This window comes from Seriola lalandi, unplaced genomic scaffold (genome assembly GCF_002814215.2).
Source record: "Seriola lalandi dorsalis isolate HSWRI2012SDOR001 ecotype SW California unplaced genomic scaffold, Sedor1 jcf7180002054893, whole genome shotgun sequence".
Classification (NCBI taxonomy): Eukaryota; Metazoa; Chordata; class Actinopteri; order Carangiformes; family Carangidae; genus Seriola; species Seriola lalandi.
Genome location: NW_019525445.1, coordinates 1,136,281 through 1,153,251, shown reverse-complemented (window position 1 = coordinate 1,153,251; position 16,971 = coordinate 1,136,281). Strand labels below are relative to the sequence as shown.

At 39.1% G+C, this 16,971-nt stretch overlaps 1 protein-coding gene across 1 annotated transcript; it reads right to left on the bottom strand.

Annotated features, from left to right (window-relative positions):
- Nucleotides 1-2,990: 2,990 nt before the first annotated feature.
- On the bottom strand, nucleotides 2,991-8,736 carry yipf5 (Yip1 domain family, member 5). Its single transcript, XM_023429468.2, has 6 exons — nucleotides 8,646-8,736; nucleotides 7,462-7,579; nucleotides 6,993-7,165; nucleotides 4,975-5,120; nucleotides 4,600-4,781; nucleotides 2,991-4,272 (listed from the first exon to the last, which is right to left on the bottom strand). Exons 2-6 carry the CDS (start codon nucleotides 7,569-7,571, stop codon nucleotides 4,110-4,112), a joined length of 774 nt encoding a protein of 257 aa, XP_023285236.1. The 5' UTR covers nucleotides 7,572-7,579; nucleotides 8,646-8,736; the 3' UTR covers nucleotides 2,991-4,109.
- Between the last annotated feature and the right edge of the window lie 8,235 nt (nucleotides 8,737-16,971).

The following is a 16,971-nucleotide window of genomic DNA, read 5'->3' as shown; positions in this document are numbered from 1 at the left end:
AACAGTCTGAATACTGAGTAATGGGTGAGGCTGAAGTGACTCACACATGTTGAGTCAGCCATAAATTTTCTGATAATGACTGTAAGGAAGTTTAAAAAAAGAAAAAGCAATGTAGTCATTGCTCCAGGGGAAATGTCAGATTGCAGCCAATGACCACAGCGAAAACACACCGTTTAGTCAGCCCGAGAGGACGGACGATATGCAACTCAACACTGTCCTCTGGAGGCACCTGGGTGTAAATGTTTCAGGAGACGATGACAAACAGGAAGACAGCTCTCTCATTCTCTTGCATTGGTGCCTTTTCGGTCGTTTCAGCAGCCATCTGGCTCCCATCAAAAAAAAAAATTCAGAACGTTCAGCACAGTAAATACTCCACATGGGAAAAGGAATAAAAATCCCAAACAGTCAACTAGTTTAATTTCAATTCTGGCTTCAAGCTTCTATTATTGGATCCATCTTTACCACGATTTAGTGATAATGTTGTGAAAACATTATGGGTAAGAAGTTTCTGCCGATGCTAAAGCTCGGCTCCCAGCAGCACATTCAGCAAATTCTGAACCCATATTGGTCCCATGAATGAATAAAATAGAGCAATATGTGTCAAAGTAGGTAACCAAAATTTAAATGTGCATCAAAATTAGGATGCATCATGAATTTGGCTGAAAACGACTGTATGATAGCTTAAAAATGGTTTTAATCAGCTAACCAGTTATTGTAGTTTATACTATAGAAAATGTTTATGAGTATAGCTATATCTAAGATGGGAACACAAGGAGAGACTTGCTGTTTGTTCGATTGACTGCTGTTTGTTTGATTGCCTGCGTCATAGTGAACGTTGACCATCACCAGCAGTACCTACCTGTTCATTTTAATGTCTCTCAGTACAACCTGCCTTTGCATGGATCATGTAACTGTTGTCTGTCAAACCAGTTTACTGCGTCTATATATTTTATTATTTGAGAAGCAATCACATGTCAATCAAACATAAATAATAGAATGTAACTAAAATGTTTTTTAACCTGATTTATTGAAAATGCAAGCTTTTGTTATTCTCAACCTCATCAGCTGATGATACGTTTCTGAAAAAAGTGGAGAAAAGTTTGACCCGATTTTTAAATTAATTTGGAAATTTTAGGGCAGTTTTCCTTCCCTACACATCATGATAAATGCATTTTTCGAAATTATAAGCTTTTCCTCACATCAGCACAGACTGAAATAAGTGACTGTCAGATAGTGATGAGGACTGAATCATTGAAAGGAAAAACATGGTATTTTAGAATGAATTCCTTCTCTAGGCTCAAGAGGGAAAATATGAGATGCCCCTGAATAATTTCTGATGCAAGATATCAAAACCCCACATGCTCTGCAAGCTGGCTGGAAGCAGATACTGTACATACACAAATGGTGGCATGAATGTCAATATCCTGCTGACTTATATATACCAGAATATCAACTGTTTCAGAGATCCCCTGGGCTGAGATGACACAGAATGACAGAATAATTGGAAGCACTCGAGATACTCACCACAGCGCGCACTCATGGAATGAGTTGAAAAAGCAATTTATGACACTTACAGGCAATGCTTACATCCCTGTGAGAGCTCAACACTGGACACTTTCATGCATAAAAAGAACCTGACACTAAAATACAAGTTGATTTTACTTTCTTTTTAAATGTATATACAAAAACGATTATAGTTACATACAGAAGACGGCTCTGTGAGAGCAGACTGCTCCTGCTAGGTTTGCTTGAAATGCAAAGTTCCTCCTTGATGTTGAGTTTGTTGAAATAGAAAAAGCACTCCATTTTAATTTCTGAATTATTCATCCCTCCTAAGTGGGTTATCATCCATTTAAGGAGCCCCCCCCCTGTGTATGTGTTTTGTGTATGTTAGTGCAAAGAAAACCCAGAGGGAAAATAGAGGCTGGTGTTCTAACCATAAAAATAAACATCCCTTCTTGTCAACCTTCTCCTTAGATTATGTGAGTTCTTGTATTTTAAAGCTTTGCTTAAGAATAATAAAGTCAATCTATGTCTTTCTAGCGTAGGCTGACCAGTTTAAGAACAGTCAGAGTTGTGGTTTTCATTCTGCCAAACACAACTGACCTTGGTGGCCTGTAGTTTCATCAACATGACACAATTAGACAATCCTCCATAAATATTTTCAAGCAAAAGGCTGCTGTTTTTTGGTAATATCAGTGAAAGCTCATCCTCTGGTGCTATGGTTAAAAGGCAACATTTGAGTGTAATAAGATAATGTTGTGTATCATAATTACACCATTAGAGAAGCATCCTACAATACATTTCTTGTCAAGTTACTGTATTTTTATGAATGTTTAGCTCCTGTATTATGTGTCAGGATGTAAAGACGGTGATGTTTTGACTGAGGAACATTTACATGCACATGACACTAACTATTCCGGAGTTGATGAAAATAAATGTTCAGCAGAAGCACTTAATGGCAGTAGCCAATTGCAGTGATCAACTGGCCGTGAGCACATGAGGGAGACAGAGAGTCTTCAAGAGTACCTGCAGCTGATGACTGGTAAACTCTGTACACAGTGAGGCGGGAGGTGCGATGTGAGGTTAACACTGCCTTCACCTGCCCAAGCTTTAGAGCTGGAGGTGCAAACACATCCTGCTGCACTCACTTCTCATGCAATTACAAACCTTGTTTTAAACCTGAAGGTCCTTCCATATCTAAAAAGTAATAAAAAATGACACTGATGTGGATCAAAGTGTGCAGATTATTTCCTTTGATATCTAAACCACCTGTGATAGCATCTCCCCTGGCTGCTGAACACTGTCATTATGTATCAAACACCCACTTCTTCCAGTGCACGCTACCCTTTCTTCTGCCACACAACAAACACTAAAGGTCAACGGGCCAAATAAAATCTCTGTATCAGTCTCTCTTGAACAGAGGCCATGCCACTTCTTACAATTATCTACTTCACCATACAATGTACCCTTGAATATCAAAAGGCAGATAACCTTCAAACAACTTTAATGTGCATGAGAAGACATGAACAACAGATGACACATCAAAGCATACAAAGTGAACTGACTCTAAAATAAAGATTTAAGAAATGCAAGGGATGCAAACTACAGCAACATCCTATGTCTGTAACCAGACACATACAGTATCTCTCAAACTATTCATTTTCAATATCTAATCAAATGTGTTTGGTTTTGAAAATTAGAACAACGTTCATGTGCAATCTGTACTTCTGTCTTCTTGAAAGGCATCAAAACTTGAATGAATCTCCAGAGAATATAATAAAATAATACATGTGAAGATATAGGAGAGCTGCTGATTCTACATCAAAGATCAGATCACTTCTGTGCTGAGCAGATGATGGGTTCATGGCTCCTCAGTCCTGGAGAAAAGAAAAAATATGGAGGAGGAGACACCCGTTTTTTTTATTCCACCCTTTTCTGGGTGGAGGTGTAGAATGAGCTTCTGTAGTCTTGCGCAGAATGAAAGTGGGTGTCCCCCTTAGTCTAGCAGTTGTAGAATCTATGGATGCTTGCCAGAAATGGCTCACAACAGCTTTTTGCAAAAATCTTGATTTGAGACGTTTCCACTGGCTCCAAATGAACCTGCAGGGTTTGCTGAGCGTTGGTTATCGGTCCGTCTTGGAAACTGAGAACCTTTTCCCATCTTTGTCCAAATTGAAGTGTCTCCTTGGGTTTCCATTGTGTGAACTACTTGCTCACTTCCTTCCCCTTCATCTTCTTAAAATCATAGGACTGTACTAGGCTGTTTAAGGCCCAACGCTGTCCACAGGAGAGTTGTTTGTCACCAGGTTTATTTGACAGCCATCTCCTTTAAGACGCATGAAGGGAGCAAGGTGAGGAGTAGACATGAGTGACACTATTCAATCCAACCTGCAGACGGTCAAGTTGGAACATTGTGAGAGTGGAGGCTCATAAAAGAAAAAAAAAAAGAAAAAAAAACCTTGGTGCCATTTTAGACAGCAGCTCCAATTTTTCTGTAATAACAGTGTAATTAGCCAATAATTACACTTATTACACTGACACTAATTAGACTGATATTACAGAAATTGGAGAGCAGTATTTTAAACTGTTACTCAATGATTTTTTTTTTAGAAGACGGAGATGAGTGCAAAGACCCCATATAGGAGAGCGCAGGGGTAAGCAACCAACAGCTGCTGCCCATCCATGGCCAACGCTGAGATGAAGATCTTTGAGGCTGAGAAGCTGCACCAGCCAATGATTGCTGCTGTTAGTATAATTCCCATCATGCCCCTTGGGAGAACAAAAAAGGAAGAAGGAGGTTAGCTTTCATCATTTTAACAATTAGCTGTATGATTGCAGCATTTATCCAGTTTTATTGAATGTACAACTATCAAACATACACCAAAAGTTACACTGCCCTACACATTAATCAAGATGGGAAAATATCACAGTTTAGCCAGTGTTATTAACAGAGGTTGCACTATACTAATACAATAAAACCCTGTCTGGGAAGTTTATACTACTACACACTGTCTAGTAGGATGGTCTATATACAAAGAAAAGCATTTGCTTCATTTACCGGTTATATAAACACCTTTACTGTTATTGTGTACTCACTGTAAAGAGAAGACGACTCCAAAGCTGGAGAGGAGGATCATGGGGAGGAGGCAGTATCCCAGCACGCTGGCCACACAGCCGAAGGAGACGCCCGTCATACTCATAAGGTTGAGAAGGCAGTACATCCCAAGGCATCCAATTGCACTGATACCATATACATAGCCAAACTGGATCTTACCTGACTGTGAATGGAAATTAAAAAAAAAACAAAAAAAACATCCACAGTAAGATATGGATGTGGACACACCTACATGATAGATGTACAGGTTGGTGTAGAGATGCAGTATACTGTATGTGTGTTTTTACCAAAAGCCGTAGAAGGATCGATACAATTTTTCAGAAGCATTATTCACCAGTGTTAACTAAATGATTTACCAGGAGGAGTGTTGCGCCGAAGGCCAAACAGAAGACCATAGGGCCAGCCAGGTCTGTCTCATTCATGATGCTGCCGTCTGCTACTTTCATCGGATGGAGCACGGTCAGAGTCTTCTGCCAGATGTGGTCAAAGTTGATTCCTAATTCTAAGAGAAAGCAGAGAAACGAGAAAACACACATTAGTTATGTTGGATACTAGAACTATAATAAAACATAGTAAGAAAGAATCTCATAAAATAAGTGCACGAAGAGTTGTATTAAAAAAGCTCAGAGATACAATTACGTGCAGTATTTGCTACTAGTCTGCTACATAAACAAAAAACCTCTGGACAAAAATCTGATTTTTCAGTTAGAGCTTTTTTTTCTCAGAACAGCCTTGACATGACTTCAGCTCTACAGCTTACATTTATTTTAGAGTGAGAATTAGATTTTAGGTTTTTCATTTACTGCAGCTCAACTGTAAATCTGTCATTGAGACATAGCTGTATGGTGCCACATGTATTCATAAGCACAGGAATGGACAAGGCACAGCAAGAGCCATGGTCAAAGTGCTCCCAGCTGGATCTAACTGATAGAGAATCTAGTTTAATAGAAATGCATCCGATTAACATCACGTTCTTTATGTTTTTCCACCTTGTTAGCTGTCCGTTTGCCAAAACATGACTTCACAGCAGTTATGACCAGATGGAGCAGCGTGTCAGGTGGTGCTGGTGGAGCTCTCTGTTAGATGTGTCAAGAGCTTCAGCTATTTCATTTTATGTATTATAGGTCGTTACACTATACTTTAATGTCTCTAATGTAAAACACATTTAAGAAGTTGGCAGTTCTTTACCACTGCAGACTGATTAGACACAGGTTGATTGGCAGACAAAAAAGTCGAGATATGTTAAGATGCCAATGACTGAATCCAAAGGGTGAGGAGGATCAGGAGTGTCAAATATTGCTGCTGGTGCAGTTCACACCGGAGAGCTTTTTTCATTACCATGGCAGTCAGCATCTGATAATATGTGAGCTCCCAACATAAGGTATGTATGAACTTTGGAGGAGCACGTTCCAGTCATTGGGGCCATATAAATAGCTCTAGCTTTCTAGGATCTTTTATTAACTTGCTGTATAAAGTTACTGAGAAGATTGAAAAGTGCTCTATAAAGAAAATGTATTATTATTATTACTGTGAATAGAATTAATTACAGAAGAAAGCACTGAACAGAAAATAAATCTATATGAGCTGATAAGAGTGAATTTAAAAACAGTAAAATGGCTTATTTCCCAGCATTTTGTGTCTTACTATACTGCATCAGGTCAAACACAAAGTGGAAAACATATATCACAGAATTCAATTTTAAATTAGTATGCTGCTGGTTTGTTTGTAACTTCACAGCGTTTATGCCAATGAAAAGCTTTCTCGTGTGTAATTACAGGGAAAAAATTTAAAATTTTGGAAAACTAAGGTCTGCCAATTTTGCAGTGACTTTGGCAGATAGCCTTGCTTTTATTCATTAGTCCTTCCTATTCTATCAAAAGTTTCTTGCAGCCAAGAAATTCTCTGACTCTGCTAGACACTGCAACAGATGAATAAAATTTTCATTTCACATCTTTAGACCAGAACTCACGTCCTTGAGGTGACTGCAGACCGATATCAACAGGAACACTTTATTTTTATATTTCAGTCATATAGTGGTGCCTTTGCAAAAGTAACTGGTAGCTAGTAAACAGTGCAGCTAATGATTACCTTCATCAAACTGATTATTTCTCCTCTTCAGTTTGGAGTAATATGAAACACAGCACATAAAGCAAATCCTCACTTCTGAGAAGTTGTGGCCTGATCTCACATAAAAGTTTTATAAGTTATAAAAATAGCAATAGCAATAAACTAACAGAATAACAACAAATCACTATATTTAGAACAGTTATATTTAGCACAGTTAACAACAACAAATATGAGAGAAATCAGAGGAATTGTGTAAGAGTCAAAGAGCAATGTAGAGGTGGTAGCTTCCAGGTTGTGGCTCACTTACCTTCTAGCAGTGGTGGCTCATCATCAAAGCTGCTACTATACATGGATTGTGATGGGGATGGGGTGTAGGTCTGTGTGGGCTGGAAGATTTGTCCTGTGTATGGCTGCTGAGGCTGCATCACCCCCGGGGAAGAGTAGCCCATGGGCTGGGAGTAGTCATATTGACCGTATGGCCTGAAAAACACATAATAATAATAATAATAATAATAATAATAATACTTAAAGGGAATCTTTGACTAGAAGACTACCCAGTTCTACTTAATAATTGCAAGTTGCTTCTCAAGGATGATTTTCAATCGGGCACAAAAAATATGTTAACACTTACAAGATGTTAAATGAAGAGTTAAAACAGGTAAGAAAAGATTAGTCCTCAGAAGCTGAAACAGCACATAAATGAGTAACAATGCTGCGCTTGAAGGTGTCTACAGTTAAGGGAGAACCAGGTAAGGAGGGCTTTTTTTTTCACTTACTTGTTGTATGGGTTTTCAGTGTTGCTGTAGCCATAGCCAGCCTGGCTTTGGTCATCTACACTGTAGCTTGACTGGTAAAAGTCTGTGTTGAAGTTGTCAAACCCCGACATCTCTCACTCTGGCAGAAACACAGGGACAGAAATAGAAGTATAACTTTTTTTGTCTGCAATGAGGCATTTATCTTAATATCCCTATATATACACACACACTACCCTTACACTACACATTGTACACTCTCAGCCAACCTTGTTCCTTTCCTGTTACATTGATGATCATGTTACCTGGCTTTATTGAATTGTATTGTCATTTACATCCAGTATTTGCTGATATTTAGTGGAATCCATTCTTCCCTCCATGCAATGTTTCCTGTGCCACATAACCCCAAAGTAGAATATTTCCATCCCCAAGCTTAACAATTGGCAAAGGTGGGGTTACCAAGTGCTGACTTGTAAGGGGGCCCAAACTTATGCACAGGCAATAATTACTACTTAATAGTTTTCCGTTTTTTAGGATCATTTCTTTGGGGATTAAACACCTTAAAGCCTGAAACCACCATGAGGAGCCTTGACATCGTCCTATCGAGTGAAATCCCGTCATAAATTACAAATCAGTCATGAAACATTACCAGGTTACAACTCGTAAACTCATAGGCTGGGACCACATTCTTAGTTTAAGTAACGGTAGCCAATGCTACGTGACAGGAATTGTTGTTGTCTCCTATACACCAAGTCAACGTCCATATTCATAAAGTTAAAGTTGATGAAAGTGTTATTACTCACTACAAAGCACTACAAAGCTACTGTCATTAGGATAACGTTACCTCCGTGTGATTTAAACACAACTGTGAGCTAACGTGGCTAACGTATAAAGCTCCACATACAACACAGAGACAAATTTGTATATTAGTAGCCAATAATTAGAAACTGCACTAATTAACAAATGACTCGACAGTGGCAGTTACCAGAAAGATAACCAATCTTGTCAAAAATACATTTAAATAGGCTAATCTTTGGGTGGCTAACGTACCGTTAACTCTGCGGCTAGTTAATGCTAATGCTAGCTATATACCTGTTGTGGAGACCTGGCTTGCATATTTCGCCCATAATATCAGCGGTAGCTTTAATACTCCATTCAGCCCTTTCTTACAAAATCATTATTCTTGAGCTATAAACGCTGAAACTTACCTGTAATGTTTGACAAATCTACCCAGAGCACTGCCAACTTGGTTGCGGCTGCTACGTGTCAGGATAAAGGTAAATCTTCCGGGATGATACGTAGACGACGGGAAGCCGGTAGGGACACGGACAAATTGCCTTTTGCAGAAAATGTGGCGCATCCTATAGATGAATAGTGGTATTACATAACAGTCACCCATTGCATTAATTTACCAGCAGGGCTAATGTATGAATGTACACTCATTGAACTCTACATTAGGAGCACCTGTACACCATGCAATTATCCAATCAGCCAATCAGGTGGCAGCAGTGCAGTGCATACAATCATGCAGATACAGGTCAGGATCTTCACATCAAACACTAGTAAGCGGAAAAAATATTTCTGAACCTGCTGATCTCCTGAGATTTTAATGCACAACAGTCCTTCGAGTTTACTCACAATGGTGTTAAAAACCGAAAAAAAAAAACCCAAAACATCCATTGAGGAATATGGTAACTCAGATAACCACTGTTTATTTGTTGTGAGCAGAAAAGCATCAGAATGCACAACACGTTGAAGCTTGAAGCTTCCACTCCTGTCTGCCAAGAACACAAATGAGCATATACATTTAATCATTTCTTGGATGAACTGCAAATGTCACAGGAATAGGTTATTAAGTGATTTTATAGTGATGCATACAAAATGGATTCAAAGTACCAATAAAGCACTAAAAGGTCACTCGCCACTGTTGACAGAAACATTTTAAGTTATTAGCAATACACAATTCTTCGTATAGCTATGATTAATAAACAAATACAAGACTTAGAAAAAAACCCAAATTGAATTTACAAAGAGATATGGTTAGACATCTCAAACTACTGTCTGTTTTGCCCACCACAGGTAGGTATGAGACCCTACTGGGGTCTGATTCATGGTTTGAGAAAACCACGGTCTAATGGTAACAGAGACATAGGGTGGAAGATGATTTAACAGGACAAGTGTCGAGCTCCAGGCAAGAACAAAGGTAGTCTCTTTCATCGGGAGGCAGAGGAGCACATCGATCACTCTTCCTGTGCTGGAGAGCTGCACTGCTCCCAAATACTGCAGGCGGTTCCATCCTCTTTGATGATGACAGATAATGAAAAATAATAGGCTGATGACCTCTGCTGAGAGGAAATAGGAGCAGGCGGGAATGACAGGCAGAGACAGCATCACAGATGTGGGTGTGACCTGAAATGAATGGCAGACTACAAATGAGGAACAGAAACAAAAAAATCATGTTGATCCCCTCTATACAGTGCAATACTTTCTTCTTTCACCTTTATATTTTCTATAGTAAAGAGAATATGTGACACATAGAAATTACAAAATAGATATGAATTTTGATGTTAAATATAAAATGACCAAATTGATTTTTTTGTGATATTTGGAAAACTTGGAAGTTCAGATTACCCGATGCAACATCTGTAACAACTACTATCTGTGCCTCTTACTCAAGGCTTATTAAAACTGGGATATTTCTGCCTCTGCTCTGAAACAAAAACACCTCTGGCAAACATAACAATAAAATGTTTGAATTTAAGCCATAGATTAACTGGTGCTGTGTTATTAGAAACTAAATTACACAGACTTGGCTCTGCTCCTAGCCTGGAGTTACAGAAGGAGAAATGGGAAAAAAATAATACAGTGGAAAAAGACATGAAAGGAAACTTTCTCATTATTTATAGGAGACATATTGAGCCTTTTCCAGAAACTCTGATCGAGTTATGGGTCTCACACAAAAATAAACCGAGAAACCTTTTGGGGAAAGCTGCAAAAAGCAGTTGCCTCGGCAAGGTTGCACGGGGTTCGGAGGAAATTTTCTTGCCAGGGAACTTTGTGACCATCTGTCACACTTTGTTTTCTGTTGAAGGCAACACTGGCAACTAGATCTATTGTTCTGTTGAAGGTGTGCTTTTATGCTGAAGGACCAGCAAATGCATTTCACATGAAAAAGTTGGAGCTGGCTGAGTAAAAAAACAAACAAAAAAAAAACAACAAAAAAACAAAAAAAACAAAACAAAAGAGTATCATTAACAAACCTCTCAGCTGTGCAGGCCCGACATGGATCATTTCTCTGCCTCGTGATGAACAAAATCAATTTGATGCACGAAATATGAATTCATACAGCAAACACCCATGACTAATCATAAGCAGAAATGAGTCGCCTCCTCTCCATTGCCTCTCATCTTTCTTTAGACTTTTAATCATTTCTAAACTTGAAGAACATGCCTTTCTTCTTAATCCACTTAATGAAAGAAAATTGAAAAGTGCCTGAGAGGGTAATTGAATTTAGGGCAGTGTATTGCCATGTGCTGTCATAATTGCCTTCTTTTATAAAGTCTCTGCTGTAATCCTGCTGTCACTGCCTGGGTGGATGAGTGGATTAAAACTACTGAATTTTCTCTACTGCAGCAACCTCTCGTCTCCAACCACCTACTGTACCCTCAATTAAGATTTCTCTCTCCGCCTCTCCTGGATCAAGGAGAGAGGAAAAAGCATGTGATATTAGCTATTTTATTAGAGGTTCTTCTGCACATACACAGAAAAAATGATGCAGATAGGAGTTAATTTGTCTCCCTCTGCACACAACACACTGAGCATGTGAATGAGCACAAAACACACACAGCTCTATTTTTACAGCAGACACACATTTCCTCAGAACATTTACAAGATGAAATTCCTTTAATTCATCTAATTTGATTTCCTGCCACCCCATAATATGACTGCTGCACAGATCATAAATGAACAGGCATCTGGTTCTTGTGTGAGCCTTTCTCAGGAGCAGTTTTCCTCCCTCCCTCTGTGAGCGAGCTAAACAAGCACTAAAATAACAATCAGCAGCTGAAGAGTTTGTGAAGTTTGTATGTTCCAAATTGAGATTTCCACCCACTCGAGACCTAACAGCTTGTGACACAATGATAGTCAACATGAAAATACATCTCGTTCCGGAATATATTGATGATACTGATTTACCCAGGACAAAAACATCATGTAAAGGTACAACTGCTCTTATGTAAACAACAACAACAATTTTGGACTGAAATCAGGAAATAATTTGTCTTCAAATAAATGTGGTTTTGGGTTTTCCAGTGATCAAACTTTCAGAGGCATTACCTGAAAGACAGAAATGTGCTACATGCACAAATACACAATAAAGTGCATGGTGTAAATGACAAAAAATTATTTCTCTGTTTCATTTCTTAGTCGACATTTTGTCCTAAATGAACTCAGGCACCGTTAAGGAAGTGTCATTTCATTTCAAGCCTCGATTCGCAAATGGGAAGCAATCCCTGATACAGGACTGATGATTTCTGGCGGAGTACACTGTGGAGTTTTGCCATCCTTGTCTTATCTGCCTCTGGCTGGCATCAGGGACAGCACCAGTCGACCCACGAGTGTTCTACCTGTCAAAACAGATTTAGAAGCTTCTCTAATAAGTCTCATATTATAAACAGTCGCATGGCCTTGGCTCTCCGTCTTCTTCCATCTCATACCCTACCTTACAGGCACTCTGCATAGTTCGACTTCACAGTGCCCTTAACTTTTGCCATAGGGTTTGGCCATACTGATTGCATTCACTGTGAGGCGTACCATGCTGGACATTTTGTTTTTTCCCAATGGATTACAGCTGCTTTGTTATTGCAGATCAAATTAAGGAGAGTCAATATTTTTCCCACATAGCAGCATCTTGGGGGTTGCTGTTTGTAGCAAGTGCAGAATCCATATCTTACAATTAAACTGCCATATCATTCAAGTTCTTAAATTGGTGATGCCCGGATCAATCTCAATTGATCCGGGCATCAAGGTTGATGCCCAGATCAATGTGTTTGGATAGAGAACTGCTAACAAGCAATATTTTATTCCAATATGTCATATCTTCAAACTAGCATTTTTCACAAGGTTTCAGCGTTACCTCTGTGTATGCATATATATTTTATAATGAGGGAAAAGACTCAAAATGGAAAATAGATATAAAATATAAAATAACAATAGGAATATTAATATCACATTTTCATGCACATGCAATTATAGAATTTAATATTCAGTAAATCTGATAAGGCTGATGAATAGCCAACACCATCAGTCTTGTTCTAACATTCATCATCTGAAATGTTTCCATCTTCTTCCTGAGTATATTCCTCCATCAAACTGAAACAAATAATCCGACATAGGTAAAGTTGGGGCCAAGAATTAGGCAGAGATTACTTATGGGGCTCCAGTAGAATTTCCAGCTTACATTATCTGATCATCAGTCTGGTCTCTCGACGCCAGAAAAATACTCCCCCAGACACCCTCACACGGTTTTATATCATCCGTTTGTGACGTTTAACGCATTTCAGAAGTTCCAGAAGTTATGATGAAGCGCCGCAATTTCTTTTGTTTTTTCGTCGCAGGCCTATTCCCTCAACTCAGTTACGGTCCTCTGAGAACAGGTATGATCTTGTTGCTTTCAGCTGTGTTTTCCTCACTTAACAAGACAGCAGTTGAGAAAAAAATGACAGCCGTGTGTCTCTTTCACTGGATGCACAGTGTCTTAGGGTTCCACTGCACTGTTGCATTATTAAAGCTACTGTCAATGGAGAGATAGATGTCAAGTCCTTTAATGATGGGGTTCTCTCTGTGTGACTGTTGACTGTCAGGGCTAAAAGATGAGTCTAGAAAAGAGACCCTTGCGCTCTGGGATTTTTGTTTTGTTTAAGGTGGCTATAAGATGTTCTGCTAATAAACAATAATCCCACAAATGCAAATAACCTTGAAAATAACTAACTGTAACAATATTTAGCATCGTGAGTCCTTCTGCGTGTAACATAGATGGCAGAAAATTGACATGCGCAGCATATTTGAAAAGTGTCCTGAGATAACCTCTGTTGTGATGTGGTGCAATGTAAATAAAAACTGACTCAACTGACTTGACTTGACAACGACTAAACAACTCCTGACATGCTCAGTGAATCTCAAACTGCAAATGAAGCTGCAAACATACACAGACTTGTAATTCTTGTTGACTCCCTTTTTTTTTTTTTTTTGGGATTGGATCGGGGGTGGAGGACATTCTGCTTTTCCTGATGAAATTACTGATGGCAGGAGAGACCCACCACATGTTCAATTATACATCTTCGACTCAGTATCTGTCACCTTCGCTTTCTCACACGGATGTTATTCATTTCCACTGTGTGTGCAGAGAGCTTCATATAGTTCATGAGTGCTCACTTCATTCATCTTACTTTACACTGTATCTCACTTTGTCAGCTATAGCACATGGAGGAATGCTCGGGAACGTTGTGCATACATTAATTCTGTTAATATATACGTGTTTGAGCAGCAGAAAAGTTAATAAATGAATGTTTCCTCTAGTTCAGCAATTTGCAGCATTTATCATATACTGATTTTCCTTAAAAGCATTAACAGCAAAACTGCTAATGGTATTAGCTGAAGAGGAAAAAGCTAAAACTCCTTTAAAACACCTTTAAAGAGGTTTTACAGCTCAAAAGACTTTTGGAGATTTGGCCCCATCAAGAGATTTGTCACACATTGAGGACCTGTGGAAACCACCCTTTAATCCTAAGAGCCAGGGAGCAATGCCCAGAAAATACAGAAGGGTGGGAGATAGGGAGAGAGAGAGAGAAGTCTGTGTGTGTATATGTGTGTGTGTGTGTGTATATGTGTGTATGTGTGTGGGGAGGGGGGGCTGGGGTTGTTGTGCTGTGACAAACACACACACACACATACACACTCACACTCTCCTACACACTCACAGAGAGAGAAATACACACCGCAGGAGAGCTGACTACGCGGCAGTAAACTAGCACAGCTATCTACCCCTCCACAGTGCTCCCACGTGGCCTTTACGCTGGCAGAGGGAGACTGGGTGCTTAGCAACATCTCATCTGCATGGTTTGCCAAATCAACAGGGTCAAGATCCCTTTAGCTTGGAGAACTTCACCTCACTGTGCATCGCCAAGGGGTGGCCTGAGACATGAAGAGAATGGAACAGATATGGGCTGACTCTCGTCTTGGCAAAAATCCCTTCAGTAGTTGCTTAGTCTCAGTCTTTAGCCTTCAGGATTTATTCTTCTTAAAATGGGAAAAACAGGTCGCTGATGTGACCTGATCACTGCACCTGTTTCAAGTGCAGCTCTCTTGTTTCAGGATTTTCGGAGACAAAACTGGAAGCACATTGTGCTGCCTGTATCAAGATAAACGAAACTTAATTGAAAATGATTTAAAACAAATTAATGCGATTAGAAGCAGCTGGACTGATTTAACCTCAGTTATATTTTCATGTTTATATTTTATTCATCAAACAAGTGGTCAAGATGTTCTTTTTTCCCTGACGAGTTCTCTCCTCGTAATTATCTTTTATGGCTATTTTTTCAAACTGGATTCTTACATAAAGTGGCAGAGAGCAGTCAGTGCCACCTAGAATCAGTAAAAACTTCAACATCTCCATATCAAGGCTGAATGAGACGTCACACCGGAGAGGAGTCTTAATGATCGTCCAATGACGGTCCGTTGAAAAAAGCGCAGGTGCTCAAGAATGTCATCTCAAACACGAGCAGAACGAACCGAATGCAATTAAATAACATTGATTCATTTCAAAGGCAACTGACGAGTTCAATACTAATGTGTTTTCATAATGTTAAATGTATCCTATAAGTACATTAAAACATGTTGTCTTTTATATTTGAGATGGGCTGTGTGACATCTTCATAACGGCTCATCTGCGTCTAATGCAATTCAGTTAGAAAGATGAGTCAGAATACACTTACACACAATCTGACTCAATGGATGATTTTTTTTTTTTTTTTTAAACAAATGAACAGAGATTTCTTCCTTTGCTGTGGAGCTGTCAGATCATCCACCCCCTCCCATCCTTTCACTACACCCACAACTTGATCCAGGCCAACTGCTTTCTGAGTCCCACATGGTGCAAACTGAATCAAACACCAGCTACTGTATGATACACACAAAACCTGCTGATTTTAAGACTGCGCACACGTTTCATTTTCTCTATGAGTGCAAATGGAATATTACTTTTGTAACAAAGTTAAAAAGAAGATTCAGAGAATCGTCTGGCTCTTTGGTTGAATTTGTGTTCCTGCTCAAACTCGACCAACCCATTATAACTGTTTATTAATCTATCATAATACATAATTACCATCTGCTGTTCTCAGCTGATCTTTATTTATAATAATTATAACAAGATCTGCACATCTCTTTGGAAGTTGTCATTAAATATTAGTGAATATTTGTGGATTATTTTGACCAAAATGCCATATTGTGCTATTTATCACAGAGCACTTAGTGTCAAAGTGGAGGTAGGACTTTTATTTTGAAACCCCTTTAAATTCTGAAACAGTGGTAAAAAAAACATGTGTGGTGTTCCAAGACTACTATATTTCACACTTTAAAACTTAACCCGGTAACAAAATTCAATTCTTAACAATACACAGTAACAATAGTGTCACAAACTAGAATAACCATCTCTTGTAGGTAAGTTTTAGGAAATATTCTCACAATCTCCACTTCCTGAGTTATAGCACTGATTAATAGCCGAAGTTGACCTTAGAACATTTGGATATAAAATGTCATCACTTCATAATTTCACCCTATTAGACATTTGTGTTAAAATGTGTCATAATTAGCAAATTAATTTGTGAGTTATGGCCAAAAACATGTTTTGTGAGGTCACAGTGACCTTTGACCTTTGACCACCAAAATCTAATCAGTTTTGCACCTCTCTGAGCCCAAGTTAATGTTTGTGCCAAATCTGAAGTAATTCCCTAAAGGCGTTACTGAGATATCACATTCATTAGGCTGAAAACGTATTTGGTTAGGTCACAGTGACCTTTGACCTTTGACCACCAGAATCTGATCAGTTTGTCCTTGAGTCCAAGTGAATGGGACAGACGGAGGGACAAACATACAGACTTATAAAGCCGAAAACATAATGCATCCAGCCCTGGCTGTCGCCAGCACGGAGGCATAAAAAATAAAAATGTGTGTCAATCAATCAACCGCTACACAGTAGTTATGTTATATATATATACAGTATATGTGTGTATAAATATACTCATGCACATGATTGACAACATGTGATGGTTTTTGCAGGTGCCTTACAAACATGTGTACTGTACTTTACCTCCCTTTACATCTCTTGGTGCTCTTCTCTTTCGTCTGTGAGGGTTGTAGAGAGGTTGGCCCTGGCCCATGCGTGCCTCTCTTAAATCAGGCAGATGCCGGTTTTCCAGGAAAGTGTTGGCACCTTTGATTAGGAGGCATCCTCCTGAATGTTTTCCTCTGATTCCAGCC

Coding starts and splice junctions, on each gene's coding strand:
- yipf5 (XM_023429468.2), bottom strand. CDS start 7,571: ATGTCGGGGTTTGACAACTTCAACACAGACTTTTACCAGTCAAGCTAC. Junction 5,121..6,992: donor TGAGCCACCACTGCTAGAAG/GTAAGTGAGCCA, acceptor GCTTTCTCTTAG/AATTAGGAATCAACTTTGAC. Junction 4,273..4,599: donor GGAGTCGTCTTCTCTTTACA/GTGAGTACACAA, acceptor TGTTCTCCCAAG/GGGCATGATGGGAATTATAC.